Source organism: Salvelinus namaycush, chromosome 18, assembly GCF_016432855.1.
Source record: "Salvelinus namaycush isolate Seneca chromosome 18, SaNama_1.0, whole genome shotgun sequence".
Classification (NCBI taxonomy): Eukaryota; Metazoa; Chordata; class Actinopteri; order Salmoniformes; family Salmonidae; genus Salvelinus; species Salvelinus namaycush.
In genome coordinates, this window is record NC_052324.1 from 29,304,038 (window position 1) to 29,322,308 (window position 18,271).

An 18,271-nucleotide genomic window follows, 5' to 3' on the forward strand; every position below is an offset into this window, starting at 1 on the left:
GGTAGTAGGCTATAAGCGCAAATGTTCTAAAATGCAATCAATTAGCGGGAAAACACCATTCTCAAAAGTGACTGTAAATGCGATTATGCATGTAATGCTTGATTATAAAGGTGCATTTTTATGGTTAAAATCATGTTCCCCAAACTTAAAGCTCACGTGCCGCTTATGTATGCCAGTTAGGCTCTACACCGGTTGTAAAGCAGATTTATGTGCTTCATTTCAAGAAGTTATTTGGCCCCTCTAGTTGTAATACAAACCGTATCAAAATATATAGGCCTATGGGCTAGGCTACATGATGTTTGCGACTATCATTTGAAAAACTCGCACAAAAAAGACATGCTCTGTTTCTTGCCTTACTGCACACAAGCTGGGCATCATTCACAAGATATAGCCTATCACTTGTGAATGATATATATTAATATTGTCAGACTATTCTTGATTTAATTTTGTCTTTACATATATTATTTAGTATATTTGTGAAATAAGTTTTGGTTTAGAATGGACCATTATCATGCACGTGTCTCGGAACAGGGGCAGGGTAAAAAAAATACATGTCATCTATGCACTTAAATAGCAAATGGAGGACGCTTTTCCCGTTCATTATTCACGCCAGCCAGGTAGGCTATACACCTGTTGCAAAGCAATGTCCTTAATATTAGGAAAGTTGAGAAATAAATATAGTAGGCCTAGCCAAAAGAAAGCTGTTGGGATCCTCCTCTTTTTAATAGAGTCCATCAAAACTCTGAAATGTTGCGCAACAAGAGCTCATGGGCTCTCATGAAGTGTTTGATTAGATTTTAGAACACATTTTTATTGATGTCAGAGTGATTAGAGGGACAATAGAGTGCTGAGTACCAGGCAGTTAGCAAGTTTGGTAGGCTACTAATGACCAGCAGCAGCATCAGAGCTTAGAGAAGCCTAGTTATCGTGACTAAACGGACATGTGGAATTTGACTGCGTCATGACTCGAGACCGCCGGTGTGGCGGTAATACGGTCACCATAACAGCCCTAGTAGGGGATATAAGGTATCCCATAAAAATAAGTGAGAATGCCTACACACTGTGTGTTTGCCTTTAAGAGCATAAGATGGCAGTCTTAATTCATTGATGCAAGTTGCATTAGTGTTACAGAACCCAGAATTTTCTATTGAATTGAACTTGTCACCCAAACACTTTCTCTGTGGACCTCAGGACGATGGAGGTGCAGTGATGCTGGAGAGGGAGGAGATTCAGAGGGTGGTCATATCCTGTAACGACTTTGCTGAGGCAGAGAAACGAAGTAAGCACCCCTCACCCTCCATCACTCATTTTGTAATATTCCCCAGTGTTTCAAAGTTCAGTGTTGGTACTATAAGTATGTATGTGTGTGTATGTCTTTGCCCCTATAGTACAGTTAATATGAAAATGTTGAGTATGATATTTTTGCTACGCAGAACTGGAGGCCATTACAGCGATCAACTCGGCCATTCGTCATGGAGTAGCAGCAGAGACTATAGAGGAGCTGATAAACCCAGAGGCCCAGCTCCCCATAGTCTACCAGACTGCTGCCAACCTCTACCAGACCGAACTGTTCAGCCTGCAGATACAAGGAGCAAAGGTGACACACGCACAAACACAGAGACATTACTCTTTTCTTATTTTAAGCTATAATATAATGTGTACAGTTGTGGTTGCTGGTTGTCACACCCTAGCTAGGTTGGCCGGTGGGCAGACAGTTGTGCGTGTGTGTCTGGTTGTATGTCCAGTATATGATCACTAATCTCTGGTTGTATCTAACAGGCAGGCCTGGGGCATGAGGAGCTGTCTGTTGCAGTGGAGATGCTGTCTGCGGTGGCCGTGCTCAACGAGGTACTGGACACCAAGGACCCCCAGGCTGTCACTGAACAGCTTTCTGACTCTCCTCTGGGCTTCAGCAACATGGACCACGACAACCTGCACAGGTAGCTACCAACACCAACACCACAACCTGCACAGGTAGCTAACACCACCACCACAACCTGCACAGGTAGCTAACACCACCACCACAACCTGCACAGGTAGCTAACACCACCACCACCACAACCTGCACAGGTAGCTAACACCACCACCACCACAACCTGCACAGGTAGCTAACACCACTGCCATCACAACCTGCACAGGTAGCTAACACCATCACAACCTGCACAGGTAGCTAACACCACCACCATCACAACCTGCACAGGTAGCTAACATCACCATCACAACCTGCACAGGTAGCTAACACCACCATCACAACCTGCACAGGTAGCTAACACCACCATCACCATCACAACCTGCACAGGTAGATAACATCACCACCACCATCACAACCTGCACAGGTAGATAACATCACCACCACCATCACAACCTGCACAGGTAGATAACATCACCACCACCATCACAACCTGCACAGGTAGATAACATCACCACCACCATCACAACCTGCACAGGTAGCTAACATCACCAACACCATCACAACCTGCACAGGTAGATAACATCACCACCACCATCACAACCTGCACAGGTAGCTAACATCACCATCACAACCTGCACAGGTAGATAACATCACCACCACCATCACAACCTGCACAGGTAGATAACATCACCACCACCATCACAACCTGCACAGGTAGCTAACATCACCAACACCATCACAACCTGCACAGGTAGCTAACATCACCAACACCATCACAACCTGCACAGGTAGATAACATCACCAACACCATCACAACCTGCACAGGTAGATAACACCACCAACACCATCACAACCTGCACAGGTAGATAACATCACCAACACCATCACAACCTGCACAGGTAGATAACATCACCAACACCATCACAACCTGCACAGGTAGATAACATCACCAACACCATCACAACCTGCACAGGTAGATAACATCACCACCACCATCACAACCTGCACAGGTAGATAACATCACCACCACCATCACAACCTGCACAGGTAGCTAACATCACCAACACCATCACAACCTGCACAGGTAGATAACATCACCAACACCATCACAACCTGCACAGGTAGATAACATCACCACCACCATCACAACCTGCACAGGTAGATAACATCACCACCACCATCACAACCTGCACAGGTAGCTAACATCACCAACACCATCACAACCTGCACAGGTAGCTAACACCACCAACACCATCACAACCTGCACAGGTAGATAACATCACCAACACCATCACAACCTGCACAGGTAGATAACATCACCAACACCATCACAACCTGCACAGGTAGATAACATCACCAACACCATCACAACCTGCACAGGTAGCTAACACCACCAACACCATCACAACCTGCACAGGTAGCTAACATCACCATCACAACCTGCACATGTAGTTTACACCACCATCACGACCTGCACAGGTGGCTTACACCACCATCACGACCTGCACAGGTAGCTTACACCACCATCACGACCTGCACAGGTAGCTAACACCACCGACACCACCACGACCTGCACAGGTAGCTAACACCACCGACACCATCACGACCTGCACAGGAAGCTAACACCATCACGACCTGCACAGGTAGCTAACACCATCACGACCTGCACAGGTAGCTAACACCATCACGACCTGCACAGGTAGCTAACACCATCACGACCTGCACAGGTAGCTAACACCATCACGACCTGCACAGGTAGCTAACACCATCACGACCTGCACAGGTAGCTAACACCATCACGACCTGCACAGGTAGCTAACACCATCACGACCTGCACAGGTAGCTAACACCATCACGACCTGCACAGGTAGCTAACACCATCACGACCTGCACAGGTAGCTAACACCATCACGACCTGCACAGGTAGCTAACACCATCACGACCTGCACAGGTAGCTAACACCATCACGACCTGCACAGGTAGCTAACACCATCACGACCTGCACAGGTAGCTAACACCATCACGACCTGCACAGGTAGCTAACACCATCACGACCTGCACAGGTAGCTAACACCATCACGACCTGCACAGGTAGCTAACACCATCACGACCTGCACAGGTAGCTAACACCATCACGACCTGCACAGGTAGCTAACACCATCACGACCTGCACAGGTAGCTAACACCATCACGACCTGCACAGGTAGCTAACACCATCACGACCTGCACAGGTAGCTAACACCATCACGACCTGCACAGGTAGCTAACACCATCACGACCTGCACAGGTAGCTAACACCATCATCACGACCTGCACAGGTAGCTAACACCATCATCACGACCTGCACAAGTAGCTAACACCATCATCACGACCTGCACAAGTAGCTAACACCATCATCACGACCTGCACAAGTAGCTAACACCACCACCATCACGACCTGCACAGGTAGATAACACCACCACCATCACGACCTGCACAGGTAGATAACACCACCACCATCACGACCTGCACAGGTAGCTAACACCACCATCACAACCTGCACAAGTAGCTAACACCACCATCACAACCTGCACAGGTAGATAACACCATCAACACCTTCACAACCTGCACAGGTAGATAACACCATCAACACCTTCACAACCTGCACAGGTAGATAACCCCACAACCATGTCCCTCGAGAGGAAACTCTCTCCACAGCTCACCACAGTTGCACACAGATAACACCTAGACTCTCTCGCTGTCTCCTCTCCTCCTTTCCCCTCCCCCCTCCCACTCTTGCCTCTTCCTCTTTTCCCCTCTACCCCTCTCACCACTCTCCATCCCCCTCTCCCCCCGTCTCTCAGGTACGCAGACACTCTGATCAGCCTCAGAGCTAACAGTCTGTCCCGCGGCCTGGAGTTCCTCACCTGGAATGATGTTCAGAAGACCATCGACACGGTCAATCTGCAGGTGCACGAGGAACACGAGCGTAGGTCACATCCTCTTAACTGGTTGCATCCCAAATGCAACCCTATTCCCTATTTAGACCAGGGCCCATAGGGGATAGGGTGCTAAGTCCAACCATTTCACTATGGCTGGTAGAATAATCTGCAGTCTCAAATACATAAATCCACACACTATAAATCTGAAATTTACATGATGAAGTAGTACTGAGTTCAGTGTCATTATGGTTGTTCACCTGCTGCTTGGTGCAGTTCAACTCTCCCCTGACTGTCCAACTCTCCCCTGACTGTCCAACTCTCCCCTGACTGTCCAACTCTCCCCTGACTGTCCAACTCTCCCCTGACTGTCCAACTCTCCCCTGACTGTCCAACTCTCCCCTGACTGTCCAACTCTCCCCTGACTGTCCAACTCTCCCCTGACTGTCCAACTCTCCCCTGACTGTCCAACTCTCCCCTGACTGTCAATCTCACTACATGTGCTGTCTGTCTCATTCCCCCTCTAGGTATTATTGCTATATCTGAGATCAATGAGGCACTGAGCTATGGTGACCCTAACCAGACCCTCTCAGCCCTGCTCCTGCCCACGGCCAAACTGCAGGGAGTCAACCCAGCCACAGCCAAACACTACCACGACGTCCTGCAGAACACCAAGCTAATCATCTGCAAGGTATTATACTGCCAGCCATTATGAGATCCAACACTGAGTGTACAAAACATGGATTGTGTATGTGTGCCACTCAGAGGGTGAATGTGCAAGACAAAAGATTTAAGTACCTTTGAATGGGGTATGGTAGTAGGTGCCAGGCTCACCGGTTTGTACGTCAAGAACTGCAATGCTGCTGGTTTTTTCACTCAACAGTTTCCCGTGTGTATCAAGAATGGTCCACCACCCAAAGGACATCCAGCCAACTTGACACAACTGTGGGAAGCATTGGAGTCAACATGGGCCAGCATCTCTGTGGAACGCTTTCAACACCTTGTAGAGTCCATGCCCAATGAATTGAGGCTTTTCTGAGAGCAACAGGGGAGGTGCAACTCAATATTAGGAAGGTGTTCCTAATGTTTAGTACACTCCGTGTATATTCCCTCAAGAGCAGAGAAATCTTCATTCATTTCATGGACAGAGTACTACTCAGAGGCTTGGGATCACAGCTGTTGATCAGATCTTACAGATCTAGGTTGCCCTATTCGCTATATAGTGTGTTATTTTGATCAGCGCCCAGTGCTCTGGTCAAAAGTAGCGCACTATATAGGGAATATGGTGCCATTTGGGACACACTCTAGATCTGTAACCTAGACTTAATAAGAGGGAGGGCCTGAGACATGAATGAGATGGTCAGTGATTAATGGGAGCATGCTGTAAACCCTGCTCCTTCTATGATGTGTGATATCTACTTCTATCAATATGACCATTTTAAATATTCAGTAAAATGGGAATTAATTAACAAATGAATGTATGGGAATAGGCCTACATGAATACACTTAATTTGTACTGAAAGGGTATTATTTACAAGTTGTCATTGTGAACAAGACATAACAGTACATGAAGGTAACTTTGAAGTAGTCGTGTCCTTTTTGGCTCCAACACTGTCTGGTTTCTTAACATCCTCTGGGAGAATTGTTTTTGTCATCACTGTTGCCGCCAGCTGGCTTTTCAGGACATCCTTGCTGATAAAGTACACAAATGAAACCATCAATACTAGAATGGACATGAACCTTCTATGACGGTATAAATGGTCAGCCATTTTGGTAAGGGAGTTGGTAAGCCATCAGTCAGCCAGTGCTGTGATAAGATATTGTGTAAAACAATGATTTTTAAGATTATCTGCACAGTATGTTTGTTAGCTAGCCAGCCAGTTTAAGTGTAGTGATTCCACGCATTTTTCAAATGATCTGCCAATATGCCAACATTCCGTACAAACAATGCAGTGAATCCACAGCCATACACTGGCTCAAATCAGTTGATGATAGCAACAAGTACTGAATCATATTATAACACTTACAGCTTTCCAAGAAAGAGAAAATATGTTTACATAGATTGTAGAGGCTATTTATACAGAAAATAGTTGGTAATATTTGACAGACTATGGGAGGCGCACAGTACTACATAGAGCCATGGCTACATGGAACTCTATTCCACATCAGGTAACTGATGCAAGCAGTAGAATCTGATTTTTTTTAAACAGATAAAAATACACCTTATGGAACAGCGGGGACTGTGAAGAGAGACACATACACAGCAGGAGTTCAAACTGTAAAAGCCAGTAACTACATTTATATATAAAAATAGATTTTATCAAGAAAAATTATGCTACATCTTTATCTCTGGGACCCTCAGGATGACAAAGCGGCGCAAGATTGGTGAATATCTCAAACCAGTTGCCGTGATAAAAGTTTTGTTGTGCCCTCTCCTCAAACAATAGCATGGTATTGTAAATTGGACAGTGCAGTTAGATTAACAAGAATTTAAGCTTTCTGCACATATAAGACATGCATACAGTGGCTTGCGAAAGTTTTCACCTCCCTTGGCATTTTTCCTATTTTGTTGCCTTACAACCTGGAATTAAAATTGATTTTTGGGGGGTTGGTATCATTTGATTTACACAACATGCCTACCACTTTGAAGATGCAAAATATTTTTTATTGTGAAACAAACAAGAAATAAGACAAAAAAACAGAAAACTTGAGCGTGCATAACTATTCACCCCCGCAAGTCAATACTTTGTAGAGCCAACTTTTGCAGTAATTACAGCTGCAAGTGTCTTGGGGTATGTCTCTATAAGCTTGGCACATCTAGACACTGGGATTTTTTCCCATTCTTCAAGGCAAAACTGCTCCAGCTCCTTCAAGTTGGATTGGTTCCGCTGGTGTACAGATTTTCAATTGGATTGAGGTCTTGGCTTTGACTAGGCCATTCCAAGACATTTTAAATGTTTCCTCTTGAACCACTCAAGTGTTGCTTTAGCAGTATGCTTAGGATCATTGTCCTGCTGGAAGGTGAACCTCCGTCCCAGTCTCAAATCTCTGGAAGACTGAAACAGGTTTCCCTCAAGAATTTCCCTGTATTTAGTGCCATCCATCATTACTTCAATTCTGACCAGTTTCCCAGTCCCTGCCAATGAAAAACATCCCCACAGCATGATGCTGCCTCGACCATGCTTCACTGTGGGGATGGTGTTCTCGGGGTGATGCGAGGTGTTGGGTTTGCGCCAGACATCGGGTTTTCCTTGATGGCCAAAAAGCTCAATTTTAGTCTCATCTGACCAGAGTACCTTCTGCCATATGTTTGTGGAGTCTCCCACATGCCTTTTGGCGAACACCAAACTTTATTTTTTTCTGGCCACTCCCTCTGGAGTGTACGGCTAAAAGTCCTCCTACGGACAAATACTCCAATCTCCGCTGTGGAGCTTTGCAGCTCCTTCAGGGTTATCTTTGGTCTCTTTGTTGCTTCTCTGATTAATGCCCTCCTTGCCTGGTCTGTGAGTTTTGGTGGGCGGCCCTCTCTTGTCAGGTTTGTTGTGGTGCCATATTCTTTCCATTTTTTAATAATGGATTTAATGGTGCTCTGTGGGACGTTCAAAGTTTCTGATATTTTTTTATAACCTAACCCTGATCTATACTTCTCCACAACTTTGTCCCTGACCTGTTTGGAGTGCTCCTTTGTCTTCATGGTGCCGCTTGCTTGGTGGTGCCCCTTGCTTAGTGTTGTTGCAGTCTCTGGGGCCTTTCAGAACAGGTGTGTATATATACTGAGATCATGTGACACTTACATTGCACACAGATGGATTTTTTTTAACTAATTGTGACTTCTGAAGGTAATTGTTTGCACCAGACATGAAATCCAAATAAAAAACAATTTAAATTGCAGGTTGTAATGCAACAAAATAGGAAAAACACCAAGGAGGGTGAATACTTTTGCAAGGCACTGTATGTCCTGGAAAGTTGGCTGTTACTTACAATGTCATTCTAGTCACATTAGTGCACGTTAGCAGCAACCATCCCGTTCCTGTAGAGGTTATTAACTAGAACACTAACACTGATTGACATAGACATGGCCAAAGTGCCATTTTTCTGGTTGAAGTGTTTTACATATAATGCAGTGGATTTGCGATGATTACACAAACATTATATTAAGCAGGACATTCATACAAGCTTTACAGTCCAATTATAATCCAGAAGTAGTGTGAAATGCAGTCAGTCATAAGAATGCAGGAACCTGTTTACCGGGATTTCCCACCCAAAACCACTCTCTTTTTTTTTTTTCTCTGGGATAAATAACTGCGAGAAACCGGTAAATTATAATAAAATATTTATATGAATAGCATAGCCTGAAATGGAACTGTTAAATTATATGCAATGTCTACATCTGGCTTCACTACAACCTCTGCATGATGAATCAACTCTTAGGGTGGGGACAGACCCATCTCAGTATGGAGTGCAGTTCACAATGCATGTAGACCTATCATCTCATTATGGTCACTTTTTTTTTTCTTGTGACAGGTAGGCCTACATTTGCTGCAGCATAACCTATACCACAGTAATATAAAGACCGAATGCAGCATAACCTATACCACAGTAATATAAAGACTGAATGCAGCATAACCTATACCACAGTAATATAAAGACCGAATGCAGCATAACCTATACCACAGTAATATAAAGACCGAATGCAGCATAACCTATACCACAGTAATATAAAGACCGAATGCAGCATAACGTATACCACAGTAATATAAAGACCGAATGCGTGTCTAATTTACCCAACTCCATCTGGCTTTCGGGGTCACCTTGTTTTTTAATGGTAAATTTTTTTTTTTATTGCAGCTGCAGAGTTTTAAAACAGTCTATCACTCGAATATCATTGCTTTAAATCGGCCTTCTTTCCAACACACGCGCACACACACACACACACACACACACACACAGAGTCTCTACACCGGAACAGCAAGTCTCTGAGGTGTCCTTCTGAGCGAAGCAAAGCGTCTGGAGGCAGTTGTCCTGGACATGAGCACACACAGGAATGGGTCCAGACAGCTGTGGAAGCAGCACAGACACACTGCAGCGCTGGAGTACACATACATCCCGTCCTCTCCACTGGTGGACAGCCTCACATAGTGGGCAATATGGAGGACGCCACTGGGAGCGAAACACACGGTGAAGATGAGGAAGACCAGTGTACTGACTCTGATGAAGGGTGTCCAGTCGAGGCCTGAGCGACCCAGGTGCCATACCACCGCCACATGGGTCCAGGCACAGGTCACAAATGGCACGAGGAACCCTAAACAGACCAGTGTCAGCCTGTAGGGCACCAGCAGGGCATGGGAATCCTCCTCCAGGGGCAGTATGTCATGGCAGGTGATGAGGCCCATACGGGGCAGCAAGAAGCTCTGCATCACCAGGAGCTCTGCCTTCTTGGGCAGCCGACTGTAGAGGAAGGGCCTCACCACGGCCAGGTAGCGCTTGAGGCTGATGCATGCGATGGTGTGGGCAGAGCAGTAGACGTTGCAGTAGAAACAGGAGGTGACGACGCGTCAGGCCACCTCGCCGAACACCCAGTTGTTTCCGTTGAGGTGGTAGTGGATGCGGAGGGCCAGGGAGAGCAGGAGGAGCAGGTCAGAGAGGGCCAGGCTCAGGTAGAGGACAGCCATGGAGTAGGACCTGGCCCGGAGCCTCAGGAAGGCCAGGATGAAAGCGTTAGAGGGGATGCCCACTGCCATGGCCAGGAGATAGGCTGAGGGGATGAGCCTGGTGCTGAGGAGCCCCGTGGTGTAGGCTGCTGCAGGGTCCTCCAGCCCAGGGGCCCCAGGGGACAGCGGGACCAGGCTGGGGGGCCCTGTCTCAGCTGTACAGTTGGACTCGTATCCCCTGCCATTGAATGTCTTTGGTTTCAACACATCTGGGACCGTTCTTTTTGTCTTGAGTTTCTCCTCTGTTTGCGGTAAAATAGGGGGAAGAATATTTCCATAGATTTTAATTCACATGAGAGGTTTTATACTTTGCATACATAGTCATGAAACACAGTATAAAATGGAAATGTTGTTTTAAAGTTAGTTATCTGAAAATTCTGTTTAAAACATGTATGATGATTTAGACTTCATCATACATGTGACCAAATGTGACAGTATACTGGGGGAAGAGTGAATCTCCATGTGTATATTGTCAAGCTGAAGACCTTCTGGCATAACATTTGGTTAGAGAAAACATGTCTTGTTTTCCTGTTTGAGGGGAAACGGAACCGTTCAACCGAGCCTAAAGAACTGACAATAAACAGCTTTACCAAGTGGATAAAAAGTCCCAAATGTAATATGAAATTCCAAGGTCAAGGTTCTTAGAGGTTCTATAAAATCCTAATGAGAAATGTAAAAAGAAAGTGACTTAACCATTGTCCTGGAGAGAGAGTTCTACCAACAGACAGAAGAGTATCCCAGATAGTAGGTTTGCCATGTCTTTCTCCTATCTCTTCCACGTTATTATTCCAACTCAAAGCCCTCTAGTTCTTCAGTAGACCTGCTATAGGCTAGTTGTCTACTAGCAGGATCAACCACTAGCAGGATCAACAACTAGCAGGATCAACTGGCCATCCAGACTGCTGGTTCAGACAGGCTACTGTACTGTAAGTCCACACTCCGATAGTGTTAACACTGAACCATGCATTTATGCATTTTGTGTGTGTATTTTTTTCATGTCCAGGCCTGAAACTGAATTCCTGATGTCTGTGTCAGCAGCTATTTGCTGATTCGGTGTAGTGGGAGGAGACATTCGTTGCAGCGGGAGGAGACACCCTAATAGTTTACAGTTTTTCTGCTATTTTAGGTGGTGTTTGAGCCCCCATGACCAATGTTGTGGACTGAGCTGAAGATGTTTTGGCCACTAACTAACAATCAGGGTTTTAACATTTTCCCTCAGGTCTTACCTGTGGACACAGAGGAAATGGTAGAGCTTCTTGTTCATGCTAGTGCTGTTTTCGTAGCTGTTAATATGCTTCATACCTGGGCTTCAAATACTTGAACAATCTTTACAAATAATTTATCTGTGCCTGTTTGAGCTTGCCTGGCTTAATAAACCAATAGAAAGACCCTGTCCATTTGGCCTGAACTATTTTAAATTATTTTGTATTTGAACCCAGGTATGATATATTTAGCTGTTGCTTTGGAATGCCAACTGTACATGTGCTGTCTTGGATAGTGTTTTGAAAAAGAACATTCAGTTAAGGCTCAATCCTAACTTGAGATTTGTGGTCCTAACTCAATCGCTAAAATTACAGCAAAGTTCTAATTATATGTGAACATCTCAAGCTAGAATTTGGCATTGCATTGTTTGTTTTTGTTCGTGTGGTCTACCACTCTGAAAAGCAGAGATTGACTCAGTATGTGTCTGTGACTCCAGAGCTCGGGGGATGAGTCTGCTGTGCTGTGGCTCAACCAGATCCAAGAAGGCGTACACACAGCCAACCAAGATGAAGAGGAAGCTCTCACATGTAGGCACACCATGCTCACTCACAACCACATGCTCTAAACCATCAACAAATATGTTCTTAGAAGTTCTTCACCATTCAAATGTCTTAACTCCAGCCACTGGATAAGAATGTCTGCTAAATTACCAAAATGTCATAACTGTTCCTTTGTGTGTTTCATCTGTGGCAGTGGCTGGAGCAGTGGCAGACATCAACAGGGAGGTGGTGGCGGGAGACTCCCAAATCACCCTGCAGGCCCTCCAATCACCCCTGCCAGGGCTGAGAGGGGTTCTGTCTGAGTGTGCAGACACCTACCAGACACAGCTGGGCCAGCGCCAGGACCTCAACGTTACTACTGGTAACCTGGCATACAATCTGCTTTATAAATCAGTGTATTACTCATTTGTACGCCTACACCTACAATGTAACAGACTAAATAAGCATTTATGGATGTTTGTTCTCTCGTCAAGACACTTTCTCTCACACAATTCAAGACATTACCCTCCCAACTTGTCTTAACGTGTAACGTCAAATGCTGGAGATTAGGATGGTCTCAGGTTAGGATTCATCCCTATTCAGGATTCCTCCCTAAATGTATGACATGTTGTTTCCTCTGCAGCAGGCAGCAGTGACAGTGTGTGGGTGAAACACCAGATCAAGGGAGGTTATGACTACTACTACAACCTGGAGAACAGAGAGGGGACCTGGGAGGAGCCAGAGGACTTCACACACAACAGCACACAGCTCAGCAGAGAGGAAATACAGGTACATACACACCTGCTTGTATGTTGGAGAAATACCTTTCTACATTATAATTGATGAAAATATGTTACTTAAAACGTTGGGACAATGTACAAATAACATTCTCATACTAAATTACACTTTACCATAGACCACGTAACATGTTGTAAGTCATGTATAATACATTACAACACTAGAAGAGTATTCATGTGTGTGTCCCCTGGTCAGAGTGTGGTTGGAAGTGTGACAGCGGAGTATAACAGGGAGCAGTTATGGTTGGCCAACGAGGCCCTAGTAACTCAGCTACAGGCTCGGGTTAGAGGTTACCTGGTGAGGAGAGCTCACGCCCAGAGACTGGACTTCCTACGACAACAAGAACCACATGTGGTCCGACTACAGGTACTATACTGTGTCATATGTTCTACACCGACCGGTTTATTAAGTCAAACACAAATGTAATATCTACAGTTAATATTCACGTACTGCTTTTGTAGTTTACTCAAAAATACTGAAACACACATGGACAGAGCTGGTTCTGGTTTTGATTTCCTCATGTTTATATATAGGCCTCCTGGAAGGGCTATAAACAGAGGAAGATATACAAAGACAGAATTAATGTGCTACAAAGCAACGTGGGGACTGTCGTCAAGGTAATGTGTTTTGGGGCTGTGAGCCTTATTGGAAAGAGAGAACATTAGTTTGAAATGGTGAGAAAGCAAGTGTCAATTTTCAGGAGACTCATCTCAAATTAAAACACAGTTTCCCGTTGCTGACATTGTTGTATTCCTCCTGGTCCAGCTTCAGTCGTTCGTTAAAATGTGGAGAGCCAAAAGTAAATACTCTCAAAGACTGCAGTATTTCAAAGACCATGTGAGTAACAAAGCACCTACAAATGAGGAGTTATGTAATGTATTCATATTATATCATATTATTCGTCAGTGATATTTGCTGAAGCTTGATTACCTTCTGTCTTGTTTGTATGTTCAGGAGAAAGACATAGTGAAGATCCAGGCTTTCCTCAAGGCTAACAAAGCCAGAGACGATTACAGAACACTCAGTGAGTTCAGACAGCATCTAATACGTCACACATTTTTAAAGAAGTCACAGTTTCAGACAGAGAAGGAACTACCTGAACCTCTCCGATACAATTGCAATGTTCATTTGTTTATCTTTTTAATGTTTTTATGTTTGTCTGTGTCCGTCTTTCTCTTTTTGTGTCTGCCCTGTAGCCGGGGCTCAGGACCCTCCTCTGTCGGTGGTGCGTAAGTTTGTACACCTGCTGGAGCAGAGCAGCCTGGACCTACTGGAAGAACAGGAAGTGACACGGCTTAGGGAGGAAGTGGTCACTAAGATCCGCTCCAATCAGCAGATGGAGAAAGACCTCAACCTGATGGACATTAAGATTGGCCTGCTAGTCAAGAACAGGATCACCCTACAGGTGACATTTTATAGTTTAACACACCGAGGGAACATGACTGACAAAACAATGCTTTTCAACACAACTGAGAAACTGCTTATTCCCAACAGTCCTGCTACAGTTCCCAGAGCCATTCCCCTTATGCTGCTGATAACAACTGTTTCTGGAGATAGCGCTTAGTCTACAATAGTCATAGGCCTGCTCAGATACTTGGATAATGCATTCCTCTTCCCTGTCTTTCTTAAAGTTATCACTGATCAAACACAACTGGATAGGTGAGCAGGGCTTTTTTCATGCTGCCTACTGTCCATCTTTCCAGGATGTGGTTTCCCATAGTAAGAAGCTGACGGTGAAGAAGAGTAAAGAAGAGCTGGCTGCAGGGGACAGGCAGGGCATCAAGGCACTGAGCAAAGACAAGAGGAAGAAACTAGAGGCTTACCAGCACCTCTTCTACCTGCTGCAGGTGAGTTCGAAACACAGAACACACTAAGACACGCGCACACATTCACACACACACATACACACTCTTTTACCTCGATCTCATCTCCTCTCCACAGACCAACCCTTCGTACCTGGCCAAGTTGATCTTCCAGATGCCCCAGAACAAGTCTACTAAGTTCATGGACACAGTGATCTTCACCCTGTATAACTACGCCTCCAACCAGAGAGAGGAGTACCTGCTGCTCAAACTCTTCAAGACCGCTCTGGAGGAGGAGATCAAGTGAGTGGAACTTTCACCTGTCCCAAACCTCCCTTATATAGTTACTACAGATGGTCTAGCCTGGGTGCCATTATTTCTTTGCACTCATGATAAGGCAACGATGTACAGTAGCACTGAGTGCAACAGACAGTAATCCACGTTCCCTCTTACTTCATAACTCAAGGATCCTCTCCAATCATATACAGTATTATATATAAGTTGTCTGATGTTTCCTGAATATAAAGGAATAATATGGTTGCATGATAAAATGTGTCTCTCTTGCTCTCCCTCAGGTCCAAGGTGGATCAGATCCAGGACATCGTGACTGGGAACCCCACGGTCATCAAGATGGTGGTGAGCTTCAACCGTGGAGCCCGTGGTCACAACACGCTGAGGCAGCTGCTGGCACCTGTGGTCAAGGAGATCATCGAGGACAAGGGCCTGGGCATCAACACCAACCCTGTGGAAGTGTACAAGGCTTGGGTCAACCAGCTGGAGACCAACACTGGAGAGGCCAGGTGGGGTACACACACAGACAGTGGTGAAAAAATACTTTAAAGTACTACTTAAGTAGTTTTTTGGGGTGTCTGTACTTTACTATTTATATTTTTGCCAACTTTTACTTCATTACATTCCTAAAGAAAATGTAAATTTGACAACTTTTTTACTCCATACATTTTCCCTGACAACCCAAAGTACTGCTGAAATTCACGCACTTATCAAGAGAACACGTGGTCATCCCTACTGCCTATGGTCTGGCGGACTCACTAAACACAAATGCATCTTTTCTAAATAATGTCTGAGTGTTGGAGTGTGACCCTGGCTATCCATACATTTTTAAAAACAAGAACATGGTGCCGTCCACTTTGCTTAATGTAAGGAATTTGAAATGATTTATACTTTTACTTTTGATACTGAAGTATATTTTAAACCAAATACTTTTACTCAAGTAGTATTTTACTGGGTGACTTTTACTTTTACTTGAGTAACTTTCTATTAAGGTATCTAAACTTTTACTCAAGTATGAAAATTGCATACTTCTTCCACCACTGCGCACACACATACAATCACACACACACACATAGACAACATGCGTACACTCACACAAACATACACTGACCTCAATGTTGTCCTACCTCTCTAAGTAAACTGCCTTACGAGGTGACCCCGGACCAGGCCATGTCACACGAGGAAGTACGTGCCAAGCTGGAGTCCTCCAGTCAGGCGCTGCGGACAGCCACAGACAAAGTGCTCAACTCCATCGTGTCGTCACTGGACAACATCCCGTAAGTCTAAGGCCTGGTTGGAATTCTTAAAAAATGCGTCCTTTTTCCTTTCCTGCCCTGGTCAAAAGTTGTGCACTACAAAGGACATAGTGTTCCATTTGGGAGGCAACCCCAGTGGTGTGTTAGTGGAAGGGTAGACAAAACAGTGCTTAGAGAGGCCACAGGGATACAACCCATCCATGTTACATAACTACTGGTTTAGACAACTGTTGAATCCCCACTCTGCAGTGCTCAGTATACTCCACAGGGGGGCACCACAGTGTTATTTTATACAACAGACCAAAATACACCCCTCATTTTCTGAAATGGTCATGGTCCCCTGCATTTTATGTTGATGCGCCCCATCATTTGTGCATCAATTCACTATGTTGTGTATATTTTTAATGCATGCTGGTTTCACATCTTGTCCATGTTTTTTGTTGTTGTGCATGTAGCTATGGCATGAGGTACGTTGCAAAGGTCCTGAAAAATTCACTTCATGAAAAGTTCCCAGATGCTACAGAGGATGAGTTGTTGAAGGTACAAGGCTTTAAGTACTACATCTCATGAATGTTCTCTCTTTTGCCATTCATACACCTTTCATTCATGTTGCTGATATTGGTTAGGTAATATCAAGTTCCTTTAGTGTTCCCTGACACTGTCGTCCCCATGCAAATATTCAGCATCTCCAGTTTGTACTGATTAATACAGGTCTTTATGACAGCCCTTTGTGACGCCATGAAGCTATATTTAACTGTGTGTGTGTGTGTGTGTGTCGGCTGTCAGATTGTAGGGAACCTGCTGTACTACCGCTACATGAACCCAGCCATAGTGGCTCCAGACGGCTTCGACATCATAGACATGTCAGCCGGAGGTCAGCTCCACTCTGACCAGCGTCGTAACCTGGGCTCCGTGGCAAAGATGCTGCAGCACGCCGCCGCCAACAAGCTGTTCGAGGGAGAGAATGCCCACATGACCCCCATGAACAACTACATCTCCCAGACCTACCAGAAGTTCAGGTGAGAGTAATAACTCCCAAGCCTCTTGGCTGAGGTTCAGTTAAGATGGGTCTGGGAGTTGTAGTTTTCTATCTGCAGGCCCGTTCCGAGATAAAAAAAAAACGTGCTTATTCACAAGGGTTGGCCTTTGTCTGCGCTATGTGCTGCGCAGACTGTTTACTGCAGCACTTTATCGATATTTATTTGATCTATAAATTCCCTCATCTCCAAGCTGTGCATCCGATCCTTATTATGGAAAGATGTGTGAACCTCTGTAGTGCCTGGCTCAGGCCGACGCTCGTGAACAAACAGAACCGCTCCCCCAAAAGAGCTGTTGGCTAGCAGACCTCTGTAGGACTAAAACTGTCACCATGTTTTTAAATGTTACATTCACTCCGAGTAGAACTGCTCCTGAGACTGCCATGTATAGAGGAATGTGCCATCTAATAAAGCAGAAGGGGATGAGATAAGAAAAAGAGCGGGCTTTACAGATAAACGCTTGGGAGGTCAGGGCAGGGTTAAGTTGACATGGGAGCAGAGGTGAGCCAGGAGAAAGAGGAAGTGTCTTTGTGTGAAATTGCAGTGTCAGCAAGGAAGATGGTGTGGGTAATGTGTCTTAGCTAAAACTCAATCACACACGCACACACACACACACAGAGCGAGAAAGGGACAAAGGGTTGCGTTCCCTGAATTCTCTGCCCCGACCTCCTACAGCATTGACTTATCTTTACTGGAAATCAGTTCGAACTCCAGCCACTATTAAAATAGCAAAGACTAAACCCTAATTCAACAGGATATGTTTTGTCTTTAAAGGGAAATTCTGCCACTTTTCAACCTCACTCA

The 18,271-nt window shown here is 45.1% G+C and overlaps 1 protein-coding gene across 3 annotated transcripts in view; it reads left to right on the forward strand.

Annotated features, from left to right (window-relative positions):
* LOC120063334 (ras GTPase-activating-like protein IQGAP1) overlaps positions 1 to 18,271 on the forward strand; it is an 85,539-nt gene that overhangs the window by 52,924 nt on the left and 14,344 nt on the right. For all 3 annotated transcript variants that reach the window (XM_039013660.1, XM_039013658.1, XM_039013659.1), the window contains exons 11-29: positions 1,192 to 1,279; positions 1,434 to 1,597; positions 1,780 to 1,940; positions 4,756 to 4,880; positions 5,358 to 5,521; positions 12,241 to 12,331; positions 12,498 to 12,665; positions 12,927 to 13,072; positions 13,277 to 13,447; positions 13,615 to 13,698; positions 13,847 to 13,918; positions 14,036 to 14,105; positions 14,278 to 14,486; positions 14,785 to 14,928; positions 15,023 to 15,186; positions 15,459 to 15,683; positions 16,311 to 16,451; positions 16,886 to 16,970; positions 17,217 to 17,449. In XM_039013660.1, the coding sequence (XP_038869588.1) occupies positions 1,192 to 1,279; positions 1,434 to 1,597; positions 1,780 to 1,940; positions 4,756 to 4,880; positions 5,358 to 5,521; positions 12,241 to 12,331; positions 12,498 to 12,665; positions 12,927 to 13,072; positions 13,277 to 13,447; positions 13,615 to 13,698; positions 13,847 to 13,918; positions 14,036 to 14,105; positions 14,278 to 14,486; positions 14,785 to 14,928; positions 15,023 to 15,186; positions 15,459 to 15,683; positions 16,311 to 16,451; positions 16,886 to 16,970; positions 17,217 to 17,449 (2,705 nt within the window). The remainder of the gene's footprint in view (positions 1 to 1,191; positions 1,280 to 1,433; positions 1,598 to 1,779; positions 1,941 to 4,755; positions 4,881 to 5,357; positions 5,522 to 12,240; positions 12,332 to 12,497; positions 12,666 to 12,926; positions 13,073 to 13,276; positions 13,448 to 13,614; positions 13,699 to 13,846; positions 13,919 to 14,035; positions 14,106 to 14,277; positions 14,487 to 14,784; positions 14,929 to 15,022; positions 15,187 to 15,458; positions 15,684 to 16,310; positions 16,452 to 16,885; positions 16,971 to 17,216; positions 17,450 to 18,271) is intronic.